This window comes from Carassius carassius, chromosome 21 (assembly GCF_963082965.1).
Source record: "Carassius carassius chromosome 21, fCarCar2.1, whole genome shotgun sequence".
Taxonomy (NCBI): Eukaryota; Metazoa; Chordata; class Actinopteri; order Cypriniformes; family Cyprinidae; genus Carassius; species Carassius carassius.
Genome location: NC_081775.1, coordinates 12,626,117 through 12,653,609, shown reverse-complemented (window position 1 = coordinate 12,653,609; position 27,493 = coordinate 12,626,117). Strand labels below are relative to the sequence as shown.

Here is a 27,493-nt window from a genome sequence, read left to right as displayed (position 1 = left end):
CTCAACCCACAGTACAGTAGAAGGAAAGATCGAGAGAGGAGAGACCAGAGAGATAATGCTTGCAACCTCCTGGTCTCCATTAAAATACAAGCAGACCCTGGGCACTTAATACAGCACCTAAACAGCAAAAACAAAAGCACACTGAGTGAAACATGGTCAAACGCGGTGAGTCACTACGCATTTTATATTTATTGTGGATTTTGGAGGATTTCAAATGTTGTTGTTGTTGTTGTCTTCATTCTTCTGTTTCACTGAAAAAGTAGTATTAAGAAGAAGTAGTATTTCTCTGTATTTATTTATCAGATAAATACTTCATAAGCATCATAATAACTTGTTTTGAGAGAATGTCACTTTTTCTTACTCTTTTAGCATTTTTATATTTGCTTTAAGCATAAATCTAACCAACTTAAATTGCCAATTGTTCAAAAACTATAGAATTTCACTTAATAATGGTATAAAAAATATATTATCTGAAAACAAGTCAACATACATATATATATATATATATATATATATATATATATATATATATATATATATATATATATATATATATATATATATATATATATATATATATATATATATATATATATATATATATATATATAAAGTTTGTTTAAGCATCTAAGAATGTGAAATGTATGATGGAAAATATTCTTACTGGAAACGAAGACAATAATACTGAAAGAAATAAGTTTTTGCAGTGTAGGACAATTGTTGAAAATTAGAACCATTTTTAATGATGACTTTTTTAATGAATTATTGCTAATCAAATGAAATGTGAGCCAACTGAAGTGTTTTATGGGGAAAACAAAAGGATAACATGACAAAATAGGAACAATATTATAAATAAAATCAATAGAAAACAATAATAATATGATTTATTTATTTTTTGTGAGGAACCATGAACTCACTGAGCTCATAAGCAAAACCTCCAGAGACACAAATCGAAACAATCATGCCACTGCTTGAAACAAACTGGATCATAGTGACCACAGAGACTGCAATGAATTATGTTTAAAACTGCATACTTGCAAAACAGACTTATTTTTGTCTCAGTTAACCCTATTATGTATGCCATTTTGTATTGACTGTTATTGTTAGGGAACCATTTATCATAAATTATATTTTTACAGCACAAACTAGCCTGTTAAAACATGCATAAAGATGTCATGAACCAATCGTTTTATCTTTTTTCACATGTAAATTAGAAAGTTAAAAAGTCGGAGATGAAGATAACCTGACATAAAAAGCTAAAAGAGCATGTCTCATCCTGTCTCCTGGGTTTCAAAGAACCTGCAGACTGGGGGAAGGTAATGCTGTCTAAAGAGAAAAACAGTCTGAACACAAGAACCTGTTACATGCCAAGACATGTTCAGTTAATACACAAGAACTTGAAGATATGTGGGAGTGCAGGATCTTTTTTACTTCAAACCAGTTCATTTATTATAAGTCCTTGAGCTCAGAAACAGCAGGGAAACAGATACATAGATTTACTGTCATTGGTAAGGGTTAAACAGGACATCTGCACAAGCAAGTTTTAGAGAGTGGGTGTGTGAATGTGAGTAAAGATTTGTGTTCATATACACACACACACACACACACACACACACACAAGTGCAAAGCTGCATGTTTGTAAGAAACAAATCCATCATTAAAAAAAAGTTTTTTATTTTAAACCATTATTTTCTAACCAATAGTTTCTAATCCATTGATCCTCAAATCTGGCTCACGAGATCCACTTTCCTGCCGAGTTTAGCTCCAACCCTAATCAAACAAACCTAAGTGTGGTTTTCTAATGACCCTGTAGACACTGATTAGCAAACTCGGGTGTGTTTGATTAGGGTTAAAGATAAACTTTGCAGGAAAGCAGATCTCGCGAGGCAGATTTGAAGATCACTGATTTAATTCATAACACTTCCTCCAGTGAAAAAGTTGCCTTGTCTGAATAAGGGGAGAAATATGCACACAAGTACGGTTTACAAGTGAATATGTTCCAAAGAAGTTCTACACAAATATGTTTGTGGATTGTGTTGTGAGATGAGATTAACTTTTTCACTGCAGGAAATGTTTATGGATTATGGACTCATATTTTGGCCAGAAGCCACCAGTTTAAAGTTAAAACACCTTTATGATGGATTTCATTCATACAAACACATAGCTTTTCACTTCATAAGATGGTAACTGATGGACTGGAGTCGTGTGGATTATAGTAATGTTTTTATCAGCTGTTTGTACTCTTATTCTGACGGCACCCATTCACTGCAGAGGTGGTGAGCAAGTGATGTAATGCTACATTTCTCCAAATCTGTTCTGATGAAAAAACAAACTCATCTAGATCTTGGATGGCCTGAGGGTAAATTTTCAAACTAAAATGTTAAAAATATTCCTTCAAACTAAAATGAAAAAGAAAATAAAAATAAATAAAATCTCATTCAAAATATTGATAAAATACTATTACAGTATTTAAATAGTATTCTAAAATAACACTGTCATGTAATACAGCTGTCTTGATATTATATATATCTTTTCAAATACCTTGCAATGACAAGCAGGTTAGTTCTGTGATAATATTGGAGAGAGAGAGGACTCAAATGCGAGTGCAATGATAACTGTTCTTTAATGAAACAAAGTCTGGCCACAGGTATTCCAAACAAAAGCAAGGGAGAAATAGACAAACTGAAGATAACCCGTAGACTGGGTAGCATAAACGAACTGAGAAGACCTCTGTGGCAGGGGTGGCCAGCGGACTGGCGAGGCGGAGGTACTTGACACTCACGAAGGAGCAGACGGTCGGTGCTCACAGAGCGAAGACGACAATGGTCGACACTCATCGGTGACATCAAACAATCTGACAACGAGACAGGAAAAAGAGAGGGTAGAAGTAGCCAAGATAATGAGACAGGATGAGGAACAGGTGGAGGGAAACGAGCCTAATGGAAAGTGGAAACAGCTGTGGGAAACGAAACGGAGAGTGAAGGGAAAAGGGGAAGAGAGTTACCAGCAGAGGGAGACAGAGAAAGAGACAAGATCATGACAGGATCATGACAGTACCCTCCCCTCAAAGAGCGCCTCCTGGCGCTCCAGCGGAGGAACTCTGGCGAGACCAGAGGAAATCATCAAAGAGCGAGGGGTCTAGGATGTCCTTTGGAGAAACCCAGCTTCTCTCCTCAGGACCATATCCCTCCCAATCGACCAAATATTGGTACCCACACCCCCGACGGCACATGTCCACGATCTTGCGGACAGTGTAGACTGGGGAGCCCTCAATACAAACAGTGGAGAAAGACGCAGGGGGAGGGGGGGTGACCGGCTTAATGCAAGAAACGTGAAACACAGGGTGAACACGACGAAGATTAGGTGGCAAACGAAGTTTGACGGCGACAGGATTAATGATCTTGACGATGCAGAATGGTCCGATAAAGTGGGGAGCCAGTTTACGAGAATCAGATTGGAGAGGTAAATTGGAAGTGGATAGCCATACTCTCTGACCAGAAACATAACGAGTGCTCTTGACACGCAATCTATTGGCAGCGACACACATTTCTCTTCTCTAACGACATAGGGCAGATCTAACCCTCCTCCAGGTTCGCTTGCAATGACTGATAAATGCTAGAACGGACGGGCAGTTAGAATCGGTCTCCTGAGACGAGAATAAAGGAGGTTGATAACCGAGGCTACACTGAAAGGGTGAAAGACCTGAGGCGGAGGATGGGAGAGAGTTATGAGCATACTCGGCCCAGGGAAGCTGTTCTGCCCAGGACGTAGGGTTGAGAAAGGCTAGACTGCGGAGAATGCGGGCGACAATCTGATTGGCTCGTTCGGCCTGACCATTGGTCTGGGGGTGAAAACCTGAGGAAAGGCTAGCCGTGGCACCAATGAGGTGGCAGAATTCTCTCCAAAACTGCAAGGCGAATTGTGGACCCCTATCGGACACGACGTCGGTGGGCAACCCATGAACAGACGGGACAACGCGTCTGGCTTACCGTTCTTAGAGCCCGGGCTGTATGAGATGACAAAATCGAAACGCGTAAAAAAAAGAGCCCAACGAGCCTGATGCAAGTTCAGTCTTTTGACGGAATGGATATATTCTAAATTGCGATGGTCTGTCCAAACAATAAAAGGGACAGTAGAACCCTCTAACCACTGTCGCCACTCACCCAATGCCAGGCGGATGGCGAGCAGTTCGCGATTACCGACATCATAATTACGTTCTGCGGGGGAGAGACGGTGGGAAAAGTATGCGCAAGGGTGTATCTTGCCATCAGATGCTGAACGCTGGGAAAGAACGGCTCCCACCCCTACGCGAGAAACGCGAGAGTCAGGGACGGGCCTGTGTACATGAATCTGGAGAGAGGGCGAAAAAATCAAAATATCATCGAGATAGACAAAAACGAATAAATTGAGCATATCTCGAAGGATTTCATTGATTAGTGCCTGAAAGACAGCGGGGGCCTTAACCAATCCGAAGGGAAGAACCCTATAGTCTAAGTGTCCGAGGGGTGTGTTAAAGGCGGTCTTCCACACATCCCCCTCCCGAATACGCACAGGAGGTCGAGTTTGGTAAAGACCCTTGTCCCCTGCAGGATATCAAAAGCTGAGGACATCAGAGGCAAGGGGTAACGATTCTTAACGGTGATGTCATTCAGCCCCCGATAATCTATGCAGGGACGCAAAGAGCCGTCTTTCTTTTTGACAAAAAAAAAACCAGCGCCGGCGGGAGATGAGGACGGAATGATGGTGCCGGCTCTGAGAGATTCAGATAAATAATTATCTAATGCCTCCCGTTCTGGAGCCGAAAGGGAATAGAGCCTACCCAGTGGAGGCGTGGTACCCGGGAGAAGATCAATGGCGCAGTCATACGGGTGGTGGGGCAGAAGAGACATAGCTCGGGAACGACTGAAAACCCCTCGCAAATCGTAATACTCCTCCGGTACTCCCGTCAGATCTCCTGCCTCCTCCTGAAAAACAGAAACAGAAGACACAGGGGGAACAGCAGAGACTAAACACTCAACATGACATGACAATTTCCAAGACAAAATAGATCCCTTAGCTCAGTCAATGTGAGGATTATGGAGTTCTAGCCAAGGATGGTCCAGCACTACAGGAGTAAAAGGAGACTGAAAAATTAAAAAAGAGATTGTTTCTTTGTGGTTATCAGAAATGGTAAGAGTCAATGGAATAGTCTCTTTCTGTACCCTAGGTAGGGAATTGCCATCAAGGGCAAATAGAGGGGTGGAGTCTCTTAGATGTGTGAGAGGAATACCTTGTTGGAGCGCCCACTCCTCATCCACAAAGTTCCCTTCGGCTCCAGAGTCGATCAAGGCAGCGCAGAAAGCTGACGACCCAGCCCACTGGAGATACGCTGGAAGAGTCGTACAGGAACTAGAAGGGATGGCCTTAGTGATGGCGTTTGCCAGTAACCCTCCTCCTACTGACGAGCGCTGGCTTTTACCGGACATGAAGACACAAAGTGAGTAGCGCTGGCACAGTACATGCAGAGGCGATTCGAAATCCTCCTCTCACGCTCCTTAGGTGAGATCCGAAGACCTCCCAGCTGCATGGGTTCAGGCTCCGAATGGGCGGAGCTGACAAGGGGCGGAGAGAAGAGCGTGTCCTCCAGGCGGTGAGCTCGGCGCCGTTGGTCAAAACGCCTCTCCACCCGAATGGCCAGGTCGATGAGATCGTCGAGCCGGGTGGGGATCTCGCGGACGAGCACATCATCCCAAACCTCAGGAGAAAGCCCCTCCAAAAAACGAGTGACCAACGTGGGTTGGTTCCATCCGCAGGTGGTGGCGAGGGTCCGGAACTCAATGGAAAAATCAGGCACGGAACGCCTCCCCTGCCGAAGTGTGGAAAGCCGTCGGGAAGCCTCCTCACCGTAGGCGGAGCGGTCGAAGACCCTAATCATCTCCTCCTTGAAGCGCGCAAAACTGGAGATGCACTCCGTCTCAGTCTCCCCGTTAGCCGTTCCCAATTCGGGCAGCGGAGATGTCCTCTTAATGCTTCCCTAGAAGGACACCCTGGTGTTCGACCGCAGTTTGGAATGGGCTGCCACTCGCTGAGTCCATATCTTGGTCAGATTGTTCTGTGATAATATTGGAGAGAGAGAGGAGAAATGTGAGTGCAATGATAACTGTTCTTTAATGAAACAAAGTCTGGCCACAGGTATTCCAAACAAAAGCAAGGGAGAAATAGACAAACTGAAGATAACCCGTAGACTGAGTAGCATAAACGAACTGAGAAGACCTCTGTGGCAGGGGTGGCCAGCGGACTGGCGAGGCGGAGGTACTTGACACTCACGAAGGAGCAGACGGTCGGTGCTCACAGAGCGGGGAAGCCGAAGCAGCTCTCAGCAGGTAAGGTTCTGTGGGTGCAAATGACGAGCACAGAGTAATTCCAGCAGTGGTAGTGAACTAATAACAACAATCTGACAACGAGACAGGAAAAAGAGAGGGTAGAATTAGCCAAGATAATGAGACAGGATGAGGAACAGGTGGAGGGAAACGAGCCTGATGGAAAGTGGAAACAACCGTGGGTAACGAAATGGAGAGTGATGGGAAAAGGGGAAGAGAGTTAAAAGCAGAGGGAGACATAAGAGACAAGATCATGACAGGATCATGACAAGTTCTGGTTGCAAAATATAATCTGGTGCAACTCCACAAAAACATATTTATGAATTAATAATTTATGAAGTTTATGGCCCATCAGACAGTGCTAAACTTCCATGATTTGGCCCCACCCCGGACACACACACACATAAACACAAGAGCTGTGTGAACCATCAAACCGTATCCTAACCATATAAACAAGGCTTCCTGTTTCCCTGTATGTTACACGCTCTCTGTCTCTGCATGTGGGAGGAACAGTTGGTGTACGACTTCACCCTGAACAGACAAGTTTATCATCCAGTTTTAACAGACAGTCAGTTATTTTCCAATTTGCAGGAAGTCCAAGAGGTTCACTCCCCTATCCTCATGCCAGACATTCAACAAAAGGTCTTGTAAACACCTGTTTCCCTCCACAAAGATCAATAACTCAAGATGGTGCACAGCTCAGTTAAATTGTTTTTGCCAACTTGTATCTACTAGACAAACGGTTAGAACATATGACCTCATGTGTGATTTTGTTCCAGTTTGGCACCTCCAAGTATTCAAAACATTCAAGAGGAATTAGTGCTGGCCTTTCATATGTACACAGTTAATCCTTAGAAGAGAGAGATGTGTTCTTTCCTGCCTCCAGAAATTAGTCATGTGTGCTTATGAAATCATGTGTGGGTGAGAGATGCAGTCGGGGTGTGGAGCACTGGCACTGAACAAGGTGTCATGCAGTGACAGATTCTTTCGGGAGAGGAATTAGAAGGTGTTTTGGGATCAAAACAGTGATCTCTGCAACATGGACACTTGTTTCGGTACCAGCACCCTCATTACTGTATCAAAAACATACATCTGCTAAAAATAAATATACTCCGCGTCAACACGTTATTAATTATTCAATGAATATATCATTTTAAATACATTTAGAGTTGTATCTGATCAAATGGACAAGAAAGAAAGAAAGAAAGAAGGAAAGAAAATAAATAAAAAATAAATATTTTTTTTTGTGAAAGTTCAAAAGATCAGCATGCATTTCAAATAGAAAATGTATCTATTTAATGCATCCTAAAAAAGTAATAATAAAAGCATTTTTATTATTATTATTATTATTGTTGTTGATGATGATGATGATAATGATTGCTGTTGTGTTAGTAATTTTTAAAAAAAATTAGAATAAAATGTTTACCCCTATCTTTTAAACCGTAATATAGATCATCTTTATAGATATATAGATTTATTTATATTTTAGGAACATAGTGCCACACATAATCCTGCTTGGGGATCCAAATACTTCAAAAAAAAAAAAAAAAAAACCCGGACTAGTGGCATATATAAGACTCCAACTTTTGCAAAGAAACCATTGTGATTGGTGTTTGCGGGACACAACTTTAAACCAGCCTAATTAGTTAGTTCAGAAAACTCACTGAGAAGCTGATTTTGAAAATATAGTTTTGCATATGTAATCAGATCTTCCAGCACTGTGAGTGCTCTGATGGTCTCAGATACACCAGTGATGGGGCCTAAGATAAGCTATTTCCACGGGTTCAAGAAGGTCACCACCAGAATCTTTTAAAGGGGAAATATTATGCTCTTTTATATTATTTTTCACATAATTAACATTATTACTACGCCTTTCTCCCCAGCCTGGCACAAACAGCTCGATTAGTTCAAGGTTTGATGAAGGCCCGCCTTCCGAAAAACAAAATGTGTTGTGATTGGATAGCTGAGAACAGATTGAACTGATTTGCGAACAGCTTAGATGGTGTTTCAGTACTGTCCTGTCCCTGGCCAAAGCAACAAGTCCTATCTGCTCTGGTATAGTTAAGCAATCTGAGGCAGATTCAGATCCCGGGAATATTGAACAAGAGGATTGCTCAAAACCGTTGCATGCAAGCAGGGCCGTCGCTAGTGGGGTAAAAGGTGGTGACAATTATAGGGCCCACGGCTGAGCGGGGACCCCGGCGATCTCAACCGACTCAGCCAGCTTAAAAAGATGCTCAGGACAGTTGACGGGCCACTGCTGCACGTCGCCACGAAAGCTTATCGTTTTCACATGTTTTTAAGCCTTACCACTTGTCGATTTAAACATTAAAGCATCCGAACACAAGATGCGGAAAAGCTGAACAGAGTAGCTGGTTACTCGCACGCTGTGTATGGTGCAGGGAGAGAGCCACGTATCACGGACCGTCCCTCCTTTACATGAACGAACAAATAGCTACTAATCGCAGTTTTGAACAAACAAAAGGATGTGAAAGAGCCCAATTCAGTACCACGGTGTTCAGGGCTCATGCAGAGAAAAGTGTCTCAAAACGCTTGTACACCGAATTTGCTTCTTTTTGCTCTTGTGCCGACAAATACATACAAAATATGTCAAAATACCCGCCTTGGAAAGTATGCTCAAAAAACTTTTTTTTTTTCAGTTATTTGTCAGTTATTTCTTAAGTGAAAGTAAACAGTTGAGGAAAAAGATGCGTTCATCGTCTCTTAAAGTGACCGCGCCTAATTTAGTTACTAGCTGCTGTAATGTTAATCCAAGAAAATGAAAGAAAAATCACTCACTGCTCTTGACTGAATTACTTTGTAGTTTTAACAAGAATTTATGCACGATCAAACCAAAAATGATCCAGACTCCAGATATAATTTTTGATATACATATTTTACTAGTAGGTACAAGACACTAATACATTTATGTAAGTGAGGATAAGCAAACTGTGACATATTATACCCAAAGAATCTTCATACAGTGAACTACTAGTGAAATAGATAGATATAAATGTTTTATCTATCTTTCTATATATAAAATTGGGACCAAAAATTATTCAGCACCTTATAAAGCACCATGCATTGCTTATGTGGTTTTTTTTCTGAATTGCTAATGCAACCGTTTCATACCACAGACTGAACAAAATGAAGCATTGCTTGGTAATTGGTCAACAAAGTATTGATAGTTATGTAAATATTGTCATAATAACATCCATTACATACATTTCTATCAAAGTTATGACATTATCAAGACAAATCTGTTCTGACAGAGTTTAACTCTAAATTCTAATCATATTTTATAACCATTTTAGAAGCAATAGCAAATAAACTGTAATAATGTGAGAAATGTTCAAGGTGTCTGAATAAATTTTGGTTTGATTGTACACTTAATTTTTACATTGAAGACTATCCAGTGCTTTTTACATTTAATTATTCGGTTTCTGTACCTGGACACCTACAAACTTGAAAAAAAACTTAAACATAGCACAAATAAATAAAAATGAACGAACATACAAATTAAACAATTTCAAACAGGGCCCACTGGTACAACCTTCAACGGGGCCCCGCAAACCCCAGCTACGGTCCTGCATGCACGGATAATGCAAGACATATTAAAGTGGTAACTCTATTGTTGTTGTTTCTTTCTTTTTTCTTTTTTTTTTTGCTAAATCGTGTTTTTAGATAATGTCATTAACCGCTTAAAAATAATTGCATAGTGCAACGGTAATATGTATTATGTTTATTGTTCTTTAATTTATTATATTATACTATTACTATAACATGAATTGCATTGAAATTGTTATACAGTTGAATTTATTTACACCATAGTCTCATTATTGAAGTGTAAATTCTGCAGATAACATCATTGTCCAGTATTATACAAATGTTTTCATAACTGTACATATTTACATACACAATTTTTCAGGTGCATGTGTAATAACTGTGTTAAAATGCCCAGCGAGGTAGAAAACATCTGCTGCAAGGAAATTCAAAATGCACAGGGGTGCAAAAAAACTTTTCTTCAAAAATGTTTCTTCAGCATGGCCAAAACTTGATGCTACAGCAGCACTTCTTTGTCGTCATCTTGTTTGATGCACTCAACCAAGCGTTCTAAGTGAACCATGACCTCCCCCTTCCCCTCCCCCCAACCATTCAAAATTCCATAGGAATTCCATAAATTCCATAGGAATTCCATAAATTCCATAGGAATTATTTTAATGATAATTTAATGTGCCGTTTTTTGACATCACAAAACCCGGAAAACAACACTGTAGTCCAAACAAGCTGTTCATTTTAGGTCTGGGAATTATTTTTTTATTTTTTTATTTTTTATTTTTTTATGAAATATCTCCCCTTTGGAGTGGTTTTTGAGATTTGTAACTTTGAGGATGATTTTTATTCCCAAACATACACACTAAACACTGACTAAAATTTAAAAAGTGAAAAAGCATAATAGGACCCCTTTAAAAAAATATATCTAGAAATGGAAATGGTATTGTACTGTCTCTATCTGTCCGGGCTTGTTCACAGAGGAGAGAATATCAGTTAATATTTCATCAAAATGACAGCGCGTATATTTCCCAGATACACTGGGCTTTAAAACTTCTTTTGGACAGATTCCAGAGGCTTCTAAGCTTTCAGGGAGTCTTTGACGTACCAGGAGCCAGACAACGGACAACAATCAGAGACAAGAGTCTAGATTCTTGATGACATCCGATCACTTTTCCAAAGACAATCCAAGCCTAGCAAAGCAGAAATATGATAATAGAAATAAATTGTTAATGCCAATCTTTGTATTCTTCAAATCAAATAAGGCCATTTCCTCATCTTTTCTTACTCTTATTAGAAGTAGTAGTATGGAACTATTTTACTTTAGAAAAATCAAAGTTATCAGCAGGCCTATGTGGAATCTGCTACAAGAAAGCTAATTCTTTGTCGCCCATTGCAATTGTTTAATAACATAATTTGATGACGATGCTAATTACATAATGCATCCTTCTTGTATAATTGTACTGCTCTTTTTGACAGAATAAGTCAGGGGTCATCTGATTACCATGGCTCCGTTACCCCCTGATGGTTGATATCATAAATACACCATCTGCTGTAATGAGCAGAATGTGTATAGAAGACAAGCTAGTCCAGCACTGACAAAAATAAATCAAAATACTAAAACCAAAGTCATTTTCTCAGGAATTGCATTTCGTTTTCATTCATATTGTAATCCACATTTATAGTTTCGGTCAGTTTCTTCTGATTCTGTTGTTTTGTTTAGCCAAATGATTTCCAGTTCCAGTTCTCATTTTTGTAATGACTTCAGTTAATGATAATAACCTTATGATTCGTCATTACAGCTCTGTTTCATTTTCAGTGCTGCTGCTGGCAACAGTCTTATGTTGTTTAATCAGCTGAGCTCACTTTCACTCTATCCAACCTACACACCCTATATATATATATATTCAAAATTGGATAACTATTAATTTGACGTGGTGTAATAAAAATACTACACCTGTGGCATGAGATACTAAAAAAACTGTGATATGCGACAGAACAGCACTACTGATAAGCTTATGTTCAATGATATTGAAATAAAACAGACAACACATCGTAAAAATACCTCGAGTTATGCTAATTCAATTATTTCACAATATCTATGATTTTTCTTCATTTGGGGGCTCAACAGATATTGGTACATGCAATTTTTAAAAACAATTTGACAATAATAATAGACACGATGTGTCTAAAGTCATTAGAACTGAGAGAAAGAGTTTCTCATAGATAAGGCTGTGATTTATTGCTCCTCTGCACAATTATACCAGAAATTTAACTTTCAAAGGAAGGCGTATCACTTAAGGCCTCTAAGTGGTCAGCGTGCATAAGAGAGTGGGTCGGAAAGTGCTGTGAGGGTGTTAGAGAGGACTCTGAGTGATGCTGGAGGAGGAGATGTCCTTCCTTTTGAATTATTCACCCCATCACTGTAATGCATCTCCCATCACATCGAGAGTTCTTATTTCAAGAGTGCATTTACTCTCTACTGCTCCAGATGCGGCTGAGAGCTTGAGTTTGAGAAATATGAGCAATGGGATTCCCACATATGTGTGTGTGTATGTGTGTTGCTCTCAGTACAATTTAAGGATTAATATAAAAATCCTACTAAAATGTTTCTCCTTCTGTAACCTACTTTATGTACAATTCAATTACTTCTCTCAGGACTTCCAGCATGAGATAAGTGCACTGTTGGGGTGTATATTAAAGAAGGCAATGCCTGTGATTTGAAACCATTAATAAAGGCCTACAAAAGCCTTCATGAGACTACAAGTCTCCATGGCAACAATAAATGATGAATACATGATGCATTTTAATAGGAAACTGTCCAGTCCTAACAGATGTTCGGTATGGTAAATAAGATCTTATCGGTGGATAATTTCTGCCAAATGACCCTCTACTAAACTCGGCCTCCTCAGTTAGCTTGAGAACTTCCTATAAAAATAGGATGGAGATTTGTGTAAATAGACAAATGTGCTTATTAAAATTGGCTCTATATATGACCTGAAATAATAATGTTTGACATTGCAAAGTATTTTTAGCTGCCGGTTTTTTGTTTGTTTGTTTGTTTGTTTTTGGTCACACTTAATTTTAAGGTCCAATTCTCGCTATTAACAAACCATTAACTTCAACTTTTGCCTCAAACTCATAATTTACTGCTAATTAATAGTATGATAGTTGTTAACTTTTTTATTGGGTAGGATTAGTGATGTAGAATATGCTCATGCAGAATATGTGCTGTATATGTACTAATAAACATTCAATATTTTAATAATACTAATAAGCAAACAGAATTGGTCACTAAACTGTAAAAAGTTTCTCTTTAAAGAAAAAGTGAACTAACAAACTAACAATAAAAAATATTTACAGCATTTATTAATGTAGGTTAATGTTAATAAATGTGCTATTGTTCATTTTTAATTAATGTGTTTACTGAAGCTTGCACACTTCTATAATTTCTATAAATTTGATTGGTTTATACAAACACAAAATAAAACAGAATAGTTTTGATACTGTAATGAATGTTATGTCAATTGGCACTGCATTATTCATGTATTTTATTTATTTATTACCTGGAAATTATCTGAAATTACCTTTTTTTAGCTACAGCGATAAGGGAATGCCTTTGCCCATATTAGGCATTTCCTGACACATCATAAGTTATTACTTTTGTGAGTCCATTTTGTACTTTCTGAGCAAGAGTGCCCTTCAGCTTCGAGTATGAATGACCATATATTGCACGAGAGCTTGCCTAAAAAATGTGCAAATTCACGTTTTATTTAAAAGTGGGGGGAGCATGTCCCATGTCCCCTGTGTATTCTACACCCCTGCCAAAGAACACAAGCAAGTGAACCCAGTATGATTTTGATCATTAAAGGGATAGTTTACCCATAAATGACAAATTTTCTCATCATTTACTCACTATCAAGCCAAACTTTCACAGAAAAATGTATTTTGAAGAATGTTGGTAACCAAACAGTTTTGGTTACCATTGACTTTCACTTCGAAATATCTTAAAATGTCTCATTTTATTTTGTACTGAAGAAAGAAAGTCATACCAGTTTGGAACAATAAATATGACATATGTTTTTATTATTTTGTGTAAACTATCTAATAGAAACACACTTTGCTGCATTATGGGAGTAAAAAAAAAACCACAAAAAAACGCTTGAATAAAAAAACAACTCGTTGCTGTAAAGCCAGTTACTAATTACACACAAATTGCAAGCTAATGAGAGAAAATTAACAGGAGCACATTGTTTGATGTGTAAAGCTTGGGACACTGTGACGGGTTTTGCTCCAGATGGTCATTGTGCAGTTTTTTTTTTTGATTAGCAATGATAAGATCACATCTGCTGGTGGACAGAGAGAAGGGACCGAGAGAGAGGGGCCTAACAAGACTGTCCCCCACAGACCCTTAGCAGCTGCACACAATATACCACAGATTAAGACAGATTAAGACTCATACATCCAATGTTTTGATGACATTAGTTTATTACACACACTGACTGAAATGGAGAATAAATGTCAGATTGAGAGCTAGACAAATAACAAACAACTAAATAAATAATACTATTTCAGCTCAAAACCTGCTTATTAATGATCTGTAAATACTTGACCGAGCCTCGTTTTGGATGTAACAGATCATCCAAAATTGTGTAAATGAACTGCATGAAGTCATAGTGAAATTACTATCAGTTACTGTCAGTTCAGCTAATTAGCACATGTGCTCATACAGAGTGCTGGGAAGAAGCAGCAATATAATGATCTTATGGCACATAGCCGATAGTGTGACTGAGAAACATTGTTCCCACGGGACACCGAGGCCTGGCTGCCCTCCAGTATAGATACTATATTCAAACCTGCCATGAACAACTCTGTAGACAGGTCTGATCAGTCCTTAAAAGTGCAATAATGTTTCACAATTTCCTGGAAATCACCTGTCAGAACTGTGCCACAGTTTCTAGTGTTATTTTATTGAGTTTATATTATTATTATTATTATTATTATTATTATTTTTGATAATGGTAAACCTCACAGTATACAGGTATCAGTAACTACAATGTAGTAATCAAACAGTAAATTTGCAACTAAAAGTGTTGTTTGCATGTGTAGTTAGAGTCTCATTGTTGTAATTTTCAATAGATCAATATCATCTAGATTTTTTTCAGGGGTTGCAAGGAGGAAAACGTTTCAGGCAAAATCTTAAGTGCAAATAAAACCTATGCATAGTTTTGTAGTTACGTTTAAAATTTTTATAAATATGTTTTTATATTCATTAAAAATATATACAAATAAATTCAGAACTTTTGGGTCAATACCTTTTGAAATAATAAGCAGCATGTGTGTTTCCAACATTCAGACCAAAAGTTTGGACACACCTTTTCATTCAAAGAGTTTTCTTTATTTTCATGACTATGAAAATTGTAGATTCACACTGAAGGCATCAAAACTATGAATTAACACATGTGGAATTATATATGGAATTATATACATAACAAAAAAGTGTGAAACAACTTAAAATATGTCACATTCTAGGTTCTTCAAAATAGCCACCTTTTGCTTTGATTACTGCTTTGCACACTCTTGGCATTCTCTTGATGAGCTTCAAGAGGTAGTCACTTGAAATGGTCTTCCACTTGAAACAGTCTTGAAGGAGTTCTCCGAGAGATGCTTAGCACTTGTTGGCCCTTTTGCCTTCTGTCTGCGGTCCAGCTCACCCCTAAACCATCTCGATTGGGTTCAGGTCCGGTGACTGTGGAGGCCAGGTCATCTGGCGCAGCACCCCATCACTCTCCTTCTTGGTCAAATAGCCCTTGATGCCTTCAGTGTGACTCTACAATTTTCATAGTCATGAAAATAAAGAAAACTCTTTGAATGAGAAGGTGTGTCCAAACTTTTGGTCTGTACTGTATACACACACACATACACACACACACACACACACACACACACATATATATAGATATACAGGTCCTTCTCAAAAAATTAGCATATTGTGATAAAGTTCATTATTTTCCATAATGTAATGATAAAAATTAAACTTTATTTTAGATTCATTGCACACCAACTGAAATATTTCAGGTCTTTTATTGTTTAAATACTGATGATTTTGGCATACAGCTCATGAAAACCCAAAATTCCTATCTCAAAAAATTAGCATATCATGAAAAGGTTCTCTAAACGAGCTATTAACCTAATCATCTGAATCAACTAATTAACTCTAAACACCTGCAAAAGATTCCTGAGGCTTTTAAAAACTCCCAGCCTGGTTCATTACTCAAAACTGCAATCATGGGTAAGACTGCCGACCAGAAGGCCATCATTGACACCCTCAAGCAAGAGGGTAAGACACAGAAAGAAATTTCTGAACGAACAGGCTGTTCCCAGAGTGCTGTATCAAGGCACCTCAGTGGGAAGTCTGTGGGAAGGAAAAAGTGTGGCAAAAAACGCTACACAACGAGAAGAGGTGACCGGACCCTGAGGAAGATTGTGGAGAAGGACCGATTCCAGACCTTGGGGGACCTGCGGAAGCAGTGGACTGAGTCTGGAGTAGAAACATCCAGAGCCACCGTGCACAGGCGTGTGCAGGAAATGGGCTACAGAGAAGCTGCACTGGACTGTTGCTCAGTGGTCCAAAGTACTTTTTTCGGATGAAAGCAAATTTTGCATGTCATTCGGAAATCAAGGTGCCAGAGTCTGGAGGAAGACTGGGGAGAAGGAAATGCCAAAATGCCTGAAGTCCAGTGTCAAGTACCCACAGTCAGTGATGGTCTGGGGTGCCATGTCAGCTGCTGGTGTTGGTCCACTGTGTTTTATCAAGGGCAGGGTCAATGCAGCTAGTTATCAGGAGATTTTGGAGCACTTCATGCTTCCATCTGCTGAAAAGCTTTATGGAGATGAAGATTTTGTTTTTCAGCACGACCTGGAACCTGCTCACAGTGCCAAAACCACTGGTAAATGGTTTACTGACCATGGTATTACTGTGCTCAATTGGCGTGCCAACTCTCCTGACCTGAACCCCATAGAGAATCTGTGGGATATTGTGAAGAGAAAGTTGAGAGACGCAAGACCCAACACTCTGGATGAGCTTAAGGCCGCTATCGAAGCATCCTGGGCCTCCATAACACCTCAGCAGTGCCACAGGCTGATTGCCTCCATGCCACGCCACATTGAAGCAGTCATTTCTGCAAAAGGATTCCCGACCAAGTATTGAGTGCATAACTGAACATAATTATTTGAAGGTTGACTTTTTTTGTATTAAAAACACTTTTCTTTTATTGGTCGGATGAAATATGCTAATTTTTTGAGATAGGAATTTTGGGTTTTCATGAGCTGTATGCCAAAATCATCAGTATTAAAACAATAAAAGACCTGAAATATTTCAGTTGGTGTGCAATGAATCTAAAATATATGAAAGTTTAATTTTTATCATTACATTATGGAAAATAATGAACTTTATCACAATATGCTAATTTTTTGAGAAGGGCCTGTATATATATATATAAATCATATTTCACAATATTACTGTTTACATTGAATTTTATCAAATAAATGCAGCCTTGATGAGCATAGCAGACTTCATTTAATATTTATAAATGTATAAATATTTTAAAATCTTGCCAACCACCATTTTTTTTCTATTTTTAAAATGTACAACAGCTTTGTCTCCTAAATAAAAGATATCCCCCTGCAATATTCACTCTTAAAACTGTACTTAGGATTGACATTATACCTTATATACCTTGACATTATACCTTATACATAGTATACTTAGTAACAGCCCAAAGTGACACACAAAAATATAAATAAATAAATAACAAATTCTTAACAGTGCAGATTTAAGTCTATGTGTGCCATCTGGCAGTCCCAGGTGTGGTGAAGTGCAGCGGTGTACGCTTTGTTTATACTGCAGTAAATCTTCAACAGTACAACAGCCCAAACTGAGTCTTTATACATGCAAGCAGTAATGGATTGGCCATGCGTTGAATAACGTCTGCTGGCCACAATTCTCATAGGACATTTTTGTCCGGCATAGGTTGAGAAACAAGTGGAACATGTGAGGGAAACAAAACCACACACACATAGAATCCCAAAAGAGGCCCAGTGTCTGTGATAAAGGTCTTCCATGGCCAATTAAAGCAGCTCAACTTTCCACCTCAATAACATCTAAGCATCTATTAGTAGCAAGCCCCTCCCCCAACACACACGTGGCCTCTCTGTCGCGCTCCCGCTGAGCTCAGCTCATTGACTGTATGATTAGGTCATATCGTTCTCATCTGTCTCTGAGAACAATCAAACAACAGCCGAGAGCATGAAGAGCCAAAGTCTGTTACCTGCTCTCCAGCAAACTGTAAATCATCTGTCCAACTGCTGGGTGATTACTGAATGAGCATCAGGGCTACAAAGGCCAAAATCTGAGTTAAGCTCAAAAGATCTAATCTAATAGGACAAAGTGTCAGTTATTATATAGATATTAAATGTAATTCACAAACCATAAACTTCCAGCTAAACTCAAAATAAAGTTTATTTATTTGCATGTATGGTTCCATGAAGAAGAACCTTGCATGGAAATTTTTCATTGCAAAAACATTTTTTACACTTTTAAAAACAAAGGTTTCAAAAGGGTGTTTTCGCAGTGATTCCATAGAAGGTCCATTTAGGGTTCCCCCTCCAAAAAAATGTTAGTGAACAGTTCTTGAAAGAATCATGTTTTTCTGAGTGAAAATAGCATTTTAATAACCAGAAGAAAACATTTTCCAATACAAAAATCCTTTTCATAAATGGAAAGATTCTGTGGATGTTGAAGGTACTTCACTAATCCAACAAAATAATTTATGTTTAAGTGTGTAGTGGAAAAAGGTTCTTTATTAAAATGTTCTTTACACTAGGAATATAAGTGTTTATTTTAAGAACCAGAAATGTATCTTTTATGGCATCACCGAAACAAAAAAAGGCATGGTTGATAGATTTTTCTAGAGGCCAAAAAAATAAGCTGGTAACAATGATTTGCAGTAAAATGTTCCAACTGACTTTTTTTTTTTTACCAATAAGGAAGTTACCAATAAGGGCTTATGACCATTATGCATGTATGCGTATCTCATTATTACACTGTTGCCCTTTCACGTTCATAGCCAGATATCATATTAAACAACAACTCCTTTGGGAACTCCTAGACACTTAAATCCACATTCATAATTTAAAGAAACATATTCAGTGTGCTGTCTGTGCGCCCTGTCCCGAGGGGCCACAGCCGTAGACTGGACGACCTTTGATTCCTCACACACTTGCAAATGTGCCAGTCCATTGTCCACGGCTATGGCCTGTTTTTGCATATTGATTACATTGATCCCTCCACTAAGCACTTACAAAGAGCATCTGAAGAATCAATACCGTGCCTTCTGCTGCTGTCTTGCCAAATCAAACTTACCCCCCAAAATAACATCTTGTCTGGGTGCAATGAAATGTATACTCAGAAGGGACATGGTGAGACAGAACCATGCTAATCCTTTCAAAAAGCATTATGCCCCTTAAGACCAGCATGTAAAAGGTGTTGCTAACTCCAAATGTAACGTTCCCTCCAAACAACACAACTCTTCCAACCTTGGTGTTTTGGACAAAGGGATGCATCCGCAGAGTTGGGATAGAGTTTCACAGCCAGATTGATTATCTGAAAGTCTGCCTTCTTTGTTCTGGTCCCCACGGTGCTGATTTTGCACTTCAGATGAATGTACACAGATGCAGGAACTTGGGTGCAGAGCAAGAGCTGTGTAGTGGTTTTTATGACATTTTGGGTTTACTCTTAGATATTTTTATCGTTTTCAGAGACACTTATATGACGACTTTAGAACAAGAGTTCAGAACAATTGTTGGGAAAAAGTGCTTATGATCCTTGAACAGTCACAAAAATAGTATCCAAATGAACACTTACAAACAGACTTAAAACAAATGTGCTGAATTGAATTTACATTGTACAAATCTATAATTAACATTTGAAGTGAATATTCTTATAAAAGCCAAAAAGCTTGGGGTGTTTTCCTATTTTTTTTAAGTTAAAAACAACATTTCTAAAATTAGATATATTTACAAATATTTTAAATATAAAGACGTATTTTCATCCAATATTTCTTATAAGATTGACTTTTCATAGATAGACTACTTCCAAGCCAAAGGGCCACTTGTGTTTGACTACTACAATAAGAAAGTATCAAGAGGGTCATTTAAATGTGTTCAACTGCTTTTGGAGGCTATTAAAATATTTGACTGCTTTGGCATTTTAATGTTGATTTTTCCAAACAGGAACATCTGCACAAAGATACCACACTACTTTTAGAAAGGTAGTCATTTATTTTATGGTGTAAATGTAGCACTCAGCCTAAATAAATGTTCAAGCTCACTGAACCTCACACAAAACAGGCACACTTCAGTGGACAAAGACACAGACGGAGGGAGGGAACATCAAGCTCTTCTTTCTTTTCCTAGAGGGGTGTTTGTTCAGAGTGGGTGCAGGGCAGTCTGGAGGCAAAAGAAGCCAACAGGGAGAAGTGTGTGTTTATACAGAGAACAGTGAAAGATAACAAATAAAAAAGGAGTGAGAGTCACAAAAGCTACTCAAACTTGTGCATATGTTAGCATATTCTGATTGTGTTATGGTGTTAGTCTTGAGGTGTAAGAAAGAGCGGGAGAGAAAGTGAGTGTTGTGACAGAGGGGGGGCAAGCAGCTCATTGTAAGCAGCAGTGAGTTAATCTCCTTAGTGGCACACGTCTTATGTAAAGAGGTGTAATGGTCTCTGCCCTCTCCTTTCCCCAAGGGACCGCAAGGGACACTGGGGTCCCGTATCCCAGCAACATTTGCATGTCGGTTATTCCAAAAAAAGATATGAAGGGGGAAAAAAACTGGTGAATGGTGATAAGATCCACCCCCTTTGCATGGTAGACTCTTGTCTACAGGCAGACTATAGAGTATTCAGTGGTTCACACAAGGACAAACACATTCTGACTCACCACTGAGAGCATGCGAAGGAGATTCGATTCAGATTTCACAAACACTGCGTCTGTGGATTTATTTGTTTGGAGAGTAAGTGTCATTTTGTCATATATTTTATTCTGGTAAGCCTTTGAACTTGATAGTAAAGAGGTGATTTCGGGTTACAGATAGCAGACATCGAGATGCTCCAACTGAGATTGTTTACCTGCATCACATGTTGGGAAGTGATGCCTGTGCATGTGTCAAAGCACAATGCAATGTTTGACTTGATTGTTTTGTACCTTAAAAATGAATAAATAATGCAATAATAATATGCAGTGCATTCAGAGACTGCTAAACATTGCTTTTCATCAATGTTTATGTTTGTTATTATTTAGCATACAACATGAAAAGTGCAAAATCATCACAAAAATAGCCTCCGTGGGTTGACAGAAACAGTTTGCTTGTTCCAGTGATTTATGTGAGTTGATTTAAATGGGTTTTGTTGCATTCTTAATTTATGACAACTATGTAGTAGGTGTTGTTCAGTAACAACGTGTGAATTGATAATAATGTCAAGCACTGCAAATAATTTGCAGTGCTGCATAAAAGAAGAGTATTAGCATTACATCATTGCTTGTCATGCCTCAAGGACAAAATATGTGTGACTCTTTAAAACAAAGACATTGATGAGATCGCTTTTCATTGGAAGGGACCGCCAAAGGGCTGCCTGAAGCCATTAAGTCATTCTGCTGAAAAAGAAGCATTTATTTATACGAATGCAAAAGTAGTGTTGAATAATCTTATTTAATTATTTGAAATCATGAATGATAATCGAGTTGTTTGTGGAATATCATCTTTCTGGCAATGGTAATAAACAGTTGCAAACAGCTGAATCTGTGTTTATGGGATAATTAATGAATGCTTCTACAATGTCTCCTTCATTTGATATTTGAAACAGCAACTGGAGAGAGATGGAGAGTGGAGAGAGAGATCAGAAACAAACAAAGATGTGGTAGCATTAATGGTTCTCTCATCTAAAACCAGCTGCGAGGCAGCGAAGTTGCAACAAAAAACCCTGAAAAGAATATTTCTTTGGAATGCATAAATTCATAATGTGACGATAATAATTAAGAAACAGCTGGCATATTTGCTGTGTCCTTTCTAGCTAATAAGCCTTTAACATATCAACACATCATCACAATTAGCCCAGTTATACAAAGCCATGTGTGATGATCGTGGCAGGTCTTTTGTTCATAAAGCCCCTCACTATCTGCTCTGAAAAACAGATGCAAGGCATGATGTGTTGATTATGGATGTGTAATATATGCTTTAGGCGCATATAAATCATAAAAAATGATTTAAAAAAAAAAATGAACCTGTTGTCAGGTGACTGACAGGTCCCATCTCCCTAGTGGGACCCCATATTATGTCCAACGTATGAAGCCTTATATATGTATAGTAAGCTTGTTTTATTTTTGTTTTCTAAGTAATGCTTGTTTGATGTAATGAAATGCAAAAACATTATGCATGTTTACATGCACCATTATGTTTGAGCTAGTCTGTCAAACTATACATGGCAAATCAAATATTTTTAAATAATTAAATATTTCATATATATTTGTAAATTAAATAAACAATGCACAAGCCACAACACAGAAGCCAGCTGTAATTCATTGATGTGTGTACATGCTGGATGAAGCAAAGCTTCAATCACATTATGTGTCTAATTTCACAAAAATCGGACAGGTACATTGGACTGGACTAGACCATTTACATGACATTTTAAAAATACATTGTTTTAGTCCAGCATAAATTAAACTCAAAGTGCATGGAAACATACTCATTGTTTTTGGTAGCCTGACAAGAACAAAAAAAAAAAGTAATTGGCAGGTTTTTGACCTATTGACCAAGTAATATGAATAGATGTTTGACCTAGTCACACTAATTTCAAGCTTACATTTGTCTTTGATTATCAAAGAGGATGGTGTTCTTGGTACTTGTTCAAAGTATGCATTCAATATGGTCTCCATATTGTAAATCAGGATAATCAGGGTAACTGCCATTAGGTCTACCCCATTTTATCCCATGTGGGCAAATAGCCAACAAAAAAATACTGTAGTTCCTGGTTTTGTAGGACTTGTTTGCTGACCTATTGAATGTTAAGTAAAGATTCTGCATAAACTATACTGCTCTAATGCCAATAGTAGTCATCTCACTACATTTTTTAAAATCTATGTTTTAGCAGGTTTCCCAAATGGGAATAAGAAGGATCTCCACACAAGGCTATGTGTCCATCAGACCTTCCTCCATCATTAAAATTCTGTAATTACACACCTGCTGCCATCAAGACCACCACCTGCCTTCTCCAGATGCCCCAGGAAACATGGGTAGTGTCAGCAGTTTGATATCGGGCCATAGCCTCCACGGCAAACACTGCAAATCTTCTGAAAACAAAGTCAAAAAGGGGCTTCAGTCTAAGAAAACAGGCCGTAGCTTGGATGGCTTTCTGAAGTATGGCTTCTCTCAGGACCATTGCAGCACCAACAACAACTCAAAAGTCAGCTATCATTCAGGCAAAAATGATGACTTCTTTTACATCAAGGTCAGCAACAAGCCCCGAACTGCTAACATTAATACAACTGAAGACAGTCAAGGAAGAACAACTGAGATGGACAATGAGGTGGACAGGAGAGGAGGGCCACCAGAATTAGTTCCACTGTCTGGAGAACTAGAAAAGGTAACAGAACTAGAGTCAGTCAGAGAATAAACAAAGTGAATCATGGCTACAAAAGGTTCACTTTATTTGCCATAATAACATATCAAGAGTTTCATTTATTCACTGCCTATAATATTGTGTAGTGTTTCAGTCCTATAAAACTCCAATTTAAAGCGGTACAACTGTGCAAATGTCAAAATGTCTGCTTAGGACACATGCTCAGTTCAGATGAAAGCAGCCAAAACCAAAAGATGGCCCATCCCCCAGACATTGTTATCACACAAAATCAAACAACAGTCAAATATAGTTGATGTTAAGTAATCCCCACCAGCCCCTAACACTTTTTACTAAGAGCTTAGAAGGTGTCTGCTCCATTTAATTAAACCTCCAGATTGACGAGGTAAGAAAGGTTTGATCTCTCCCGAGATTTGGTCCAATGGCGGTGTGGCAGTTGCAAGCAGACAAGCACCTCTTTCTCTGAATAGCCTCATTTATGAAGAATCTAGGATAATGAGCCCAGTTTCACTAGGTCAGGAAGTTAATTATAAACCACTGGGTAACCATGCTACCATGAGTAAGAGGAAGTGACTGAATAAGAAAATGGAATAAGAAAAAAGAAAAGAATTCTTGAGATTGTCTTGTGGATCAATCATTTACTGTATGAAAATGTTTTTGTTGTTATGCCCTGGCTGTTGTGTGAGTAATTACATTAAGAGCTTCTGATCAATATGTTTTTAAGATGGATTTGTGTCCTGCCATAAACATGAGTGGATGATCAATTGGTTGTAGTGCAATTAAAATTCCAAAAACACTCATCTATCTTTGTTGTCCTTTCTCTTTTAGAGTATAGAGAATATTTTAATTCGACCCACCGCATTCAAACCAGTTCCTCCTCGAAGCAGCAGTTCCTCTGTGGAGACTCATAACAACTTGAGCACTATCCTGGGCAAGATAATTAGTCCTATAGACAGGCAAAAAGATCTTCAGGACCCAAAGTTGGAGACAAATTCTGGTACCTTCTCTGACTCTGGAAGGAACTCTATGTCCAGCCTGCCTACTCACAGCACCAGTGGCAGCAGCCAGATGGACAACCTAAGCACTTCAACTAACCACATGGCACGCTATGGAGGCCTTGCCAAAAACATTGACACATCTCAGAACGCACAGGGGGGTGTAGCAAGGATGAATGGAAACTCTGGATCCAGTTGGATGTGTAGCGTTGCTAACGGTGGAAACAGTTGGGCCAATGGATTTGGTGAAACAAACAGAAACAGCGAGTCGACGAATGGCAATACAAGATCCATTGGTGTCCTAAGCGAAAATGTAGCAGCAGCAATAAGTATGTACAGAGAAATAACTGCTGCAGCACTTACCGTTTCATCCACTGAGCCTAAGATGGATTTCTCTGGAAACCAAGAACTGCTTCTGGAACATAGATTTACAATTTCAGAGCAAAGCCCGACAAAACCATCATCTTCCGGGGGGGGTGTCCGATCACCAATTTCAATGGATGAATCACTGATACAGCAGCTGGAGCAGAAACTTCTAGAACGTGAAACCGAGCTGGAGGAGTTACAAACGAGCCTTGATGAAAAGGAGTCAGACACATGTCATCTATTTGAGGAGAAGCAACGCTACTGTGCTGAGGAGATGGAGGGGTTGAAACAACGCTGTTCTACAAAACTCCGACAAGTAAGTTGCTTACAATATGGGAATGTGACTACATAAAGTTTAATACCAATAAGAGTACTTTATCTTACATTGATGGTCAACTAAGTACACTATTCACCTTTATCCAGGCAGATCTTAATGATGGTTTGTCTAACCTGTAGGTGTCTCAGAGGGCTTTGAAAGCCCAACAGTTATTGCAGCTTCAGGTGATACAACTTCAACAGGATAAGGAACGTCTGCAGGAGGAGGTGAACCAGCTTAATCGTGACCGGGATACTGCAGAAAGCCGTTTCCGAATCTATGAGAGCCAGAAAAACCTAGTACCCACTCTAGAAGAGACACAGTGGGAGGTCGGTCTATAAAACTTTAGCATTGTGTAATGACAAATGTGGATACAATGAAAATCTAATGCACTCTATGTTTGATAAAGAGGTCAATTTAAAAGCTGGACAGTCGGGATAATAAGGGGAAAAGATCTAAATTGTAAAAAAAACACATTCACATCCATCATTTTTGTAGGTGTGCCAGAAGTCAGGTGAGATTTCTCTGCTAAAGCAGCAACTTAGGGACTCCCAGGCCGATGTTGGAAACAAACTCAGTGAAATTGTCAGTCTCAAAGCCTCTCTGAAGGAGTCCAGATGCAAGCTGGAAGAACTGGAGAAGAAGATCAAAGACTACGAGGAAGCACTTCACCAGCGAAGCGCTGAGGTTGAGGTCAGTTTTAGCTGATATTAGATTAACTTACAGTTGCTATTACATGCTGTACCATCACATTTGCCTGATTGTGATATCTCTTTTTTAAAAAAGGTATCTAAAAATGAGTTTCAAAGAAAGAAGAATGAAGCTGACCTCCTTAGGGAGAAGGTGAACCTTCTGGAAACGGACATCAAGGGCATGAAGCAGGACTTAGCAATGGCCAAAGAGGAGCAACAGCAGCTAATGACCATGAGAGCCAAAGTTGAGGAGCAACAGCTGCAACTGCAGATAAGCCAAGCCCGGATGGAGGCCTTTGGGACAGGTCAAGCCAAATCGAAAGCCCAGGATGGAACAAGTGCCTGCAAAACATTGAATCATAATGGAGGGACTGCAGACTTGGATGCCCTACAGAAAGAGGTAGAGAGGGTGAGAGGGGAACTGAAGGAAGAGAAGCAAAAGAAACATAAGATGATGAATAGCTTCCAGCAGGAGAGACAAACATGGAATAAAGAGAAAGACAAAGTAATCAGATACCAAAAGCAGTTGCAGTACAATTACCTACAGATGTACAGAAAGAACAAGGACCTGGAGAAGATTCTGAGGGAGCTAACGGCTGAAATGGACAGTCGGTCAGAGATGGACATGGATAGCCATACCTTTGACCTGAACTTTGAAAAGATTTTAGCCACAGAGATATGAGGTCAGAGGATGAATGATTTCACAATTAACCGAATGGTCTTAAAAGGGTGAATGTACTAGTGGGCGGAATTCACAAAGCAAAATTTAAAGGGAGGAAACATGATGTCACAAGAGATTTCAAGATGTCAGGAGTTGTTCGAACCTCAAGATAGCATCACTTGTACATACCACCAAAATATTTTCTCCTTATAGATCTACCATTTAACTTAAACTCTTAGAATGTAATCCATGTGCATTTCTGAATAGGTTCCTATTAAAGGTGCAGTAAGCAATTTTGTTTATCAGAATTACATTCTTACTTGAGATATCTCACTGAATTAGTGTTCCATCAGTAACCATCACATCTGTCTCTGTGGCAGCCGTGAATTCTGTAAACTCCAAATAATTGACCACAGTCAGACTCTTTGTTTAGCCATGTAAGCATTTTCTGCCTGTCAGTCATTTTGTGCATTCATAGGGCAGTCAGTGAAAAGGAAGCAGGTGTCTTGGGGTGTGGCAGTTAAGACCTGAATAATTTTATTTAACTTAAATAATTCCATATTAAGTTTCATAAGCAGTTGACAGTTGTTGGTTCATCATGCAAGGATACTATTTTGTTAGCATTTAGCTTGGCAACAATGAGATGTGCTACTGTTTTCCTGCTAATCTCTTATAACAATGTTAAGGGTTATGGAAAGTGTGTGCAAGTCTAATTTAGTGAATATTTTTGCAGAATGGCTAACATTGCTTACAGCACCTTTAATCTGTGAACATCCAACCGAATGTGACCTTGGAGCACAAAACCAGCCTTGAATTGATTGGGTATTTTAGAAATGGCAAAAAAAGACAAAAAAACAA

General features: G+C 38.8%; 1 protein-coding gene across 2 annotated transcripts; it reads left to right on the top strand.

Moving 5' to 3' along the window:
* lzts1 (leucine zipper, putative tumor suppressor 1) lies at nt 1-27,493 on the top strand. Of its 2 annotated transcripts, none has more exons than XM_059503360.1 (6): nt 1-165; nt 23,120-23,611; nt 24,434-25,282; nt 25,423-25,611; nt 25,781-25,975; nt 26,069-27,493. In XM_059503360.1, exons 2-6 carry the CDS (start codon nt 23,258-23,260, stop codon nt 26,654-26,656), a joined length of 2,175 nt encoding a protein of 724 aa, XP_059359343.1. In that variant the 5' UTR covers nt 1-165; nt 23,120-23,257; the 3' UTR covers nt 26,657-27,493. The 2 variants fall into 2 exon arrangements, with proteins under 2 accessions (XP_059359343.1, XP_059359344.1); XM_059503361.1 differs by lacking the exon at nt 1-165 and adding an exon at nt 20,843-20,982.

What these genes read in the sequence shown, in the direction of transcription:
- lzts1 (XM_059503360.1), top strand. Translation starts at nt 23,258, where the DNA reads ATGGGTAGTGTCAGCAGTTTGATATCGGGCCATAGCCTCCACGGCAAA. An exon ending in TAGAAGAGACACAGTGGGAG is followed by an intron (nt 25,612 to 25,780) that starts GTCGGTCTATAA and finishes TCATTTTTGTAG; the next exon opens with GTGTGCCAGAAGTCAGGTGA. An exon ending in AGCGAAGCGCTGAGGTTGAG is followed by an intron (nt 25,976 to 26,068) that starts GTCAGTTTTAGC and finishes TTTTTAAAAAAG; the next exon opens with GTATCTAAAAATGAGTTTCA.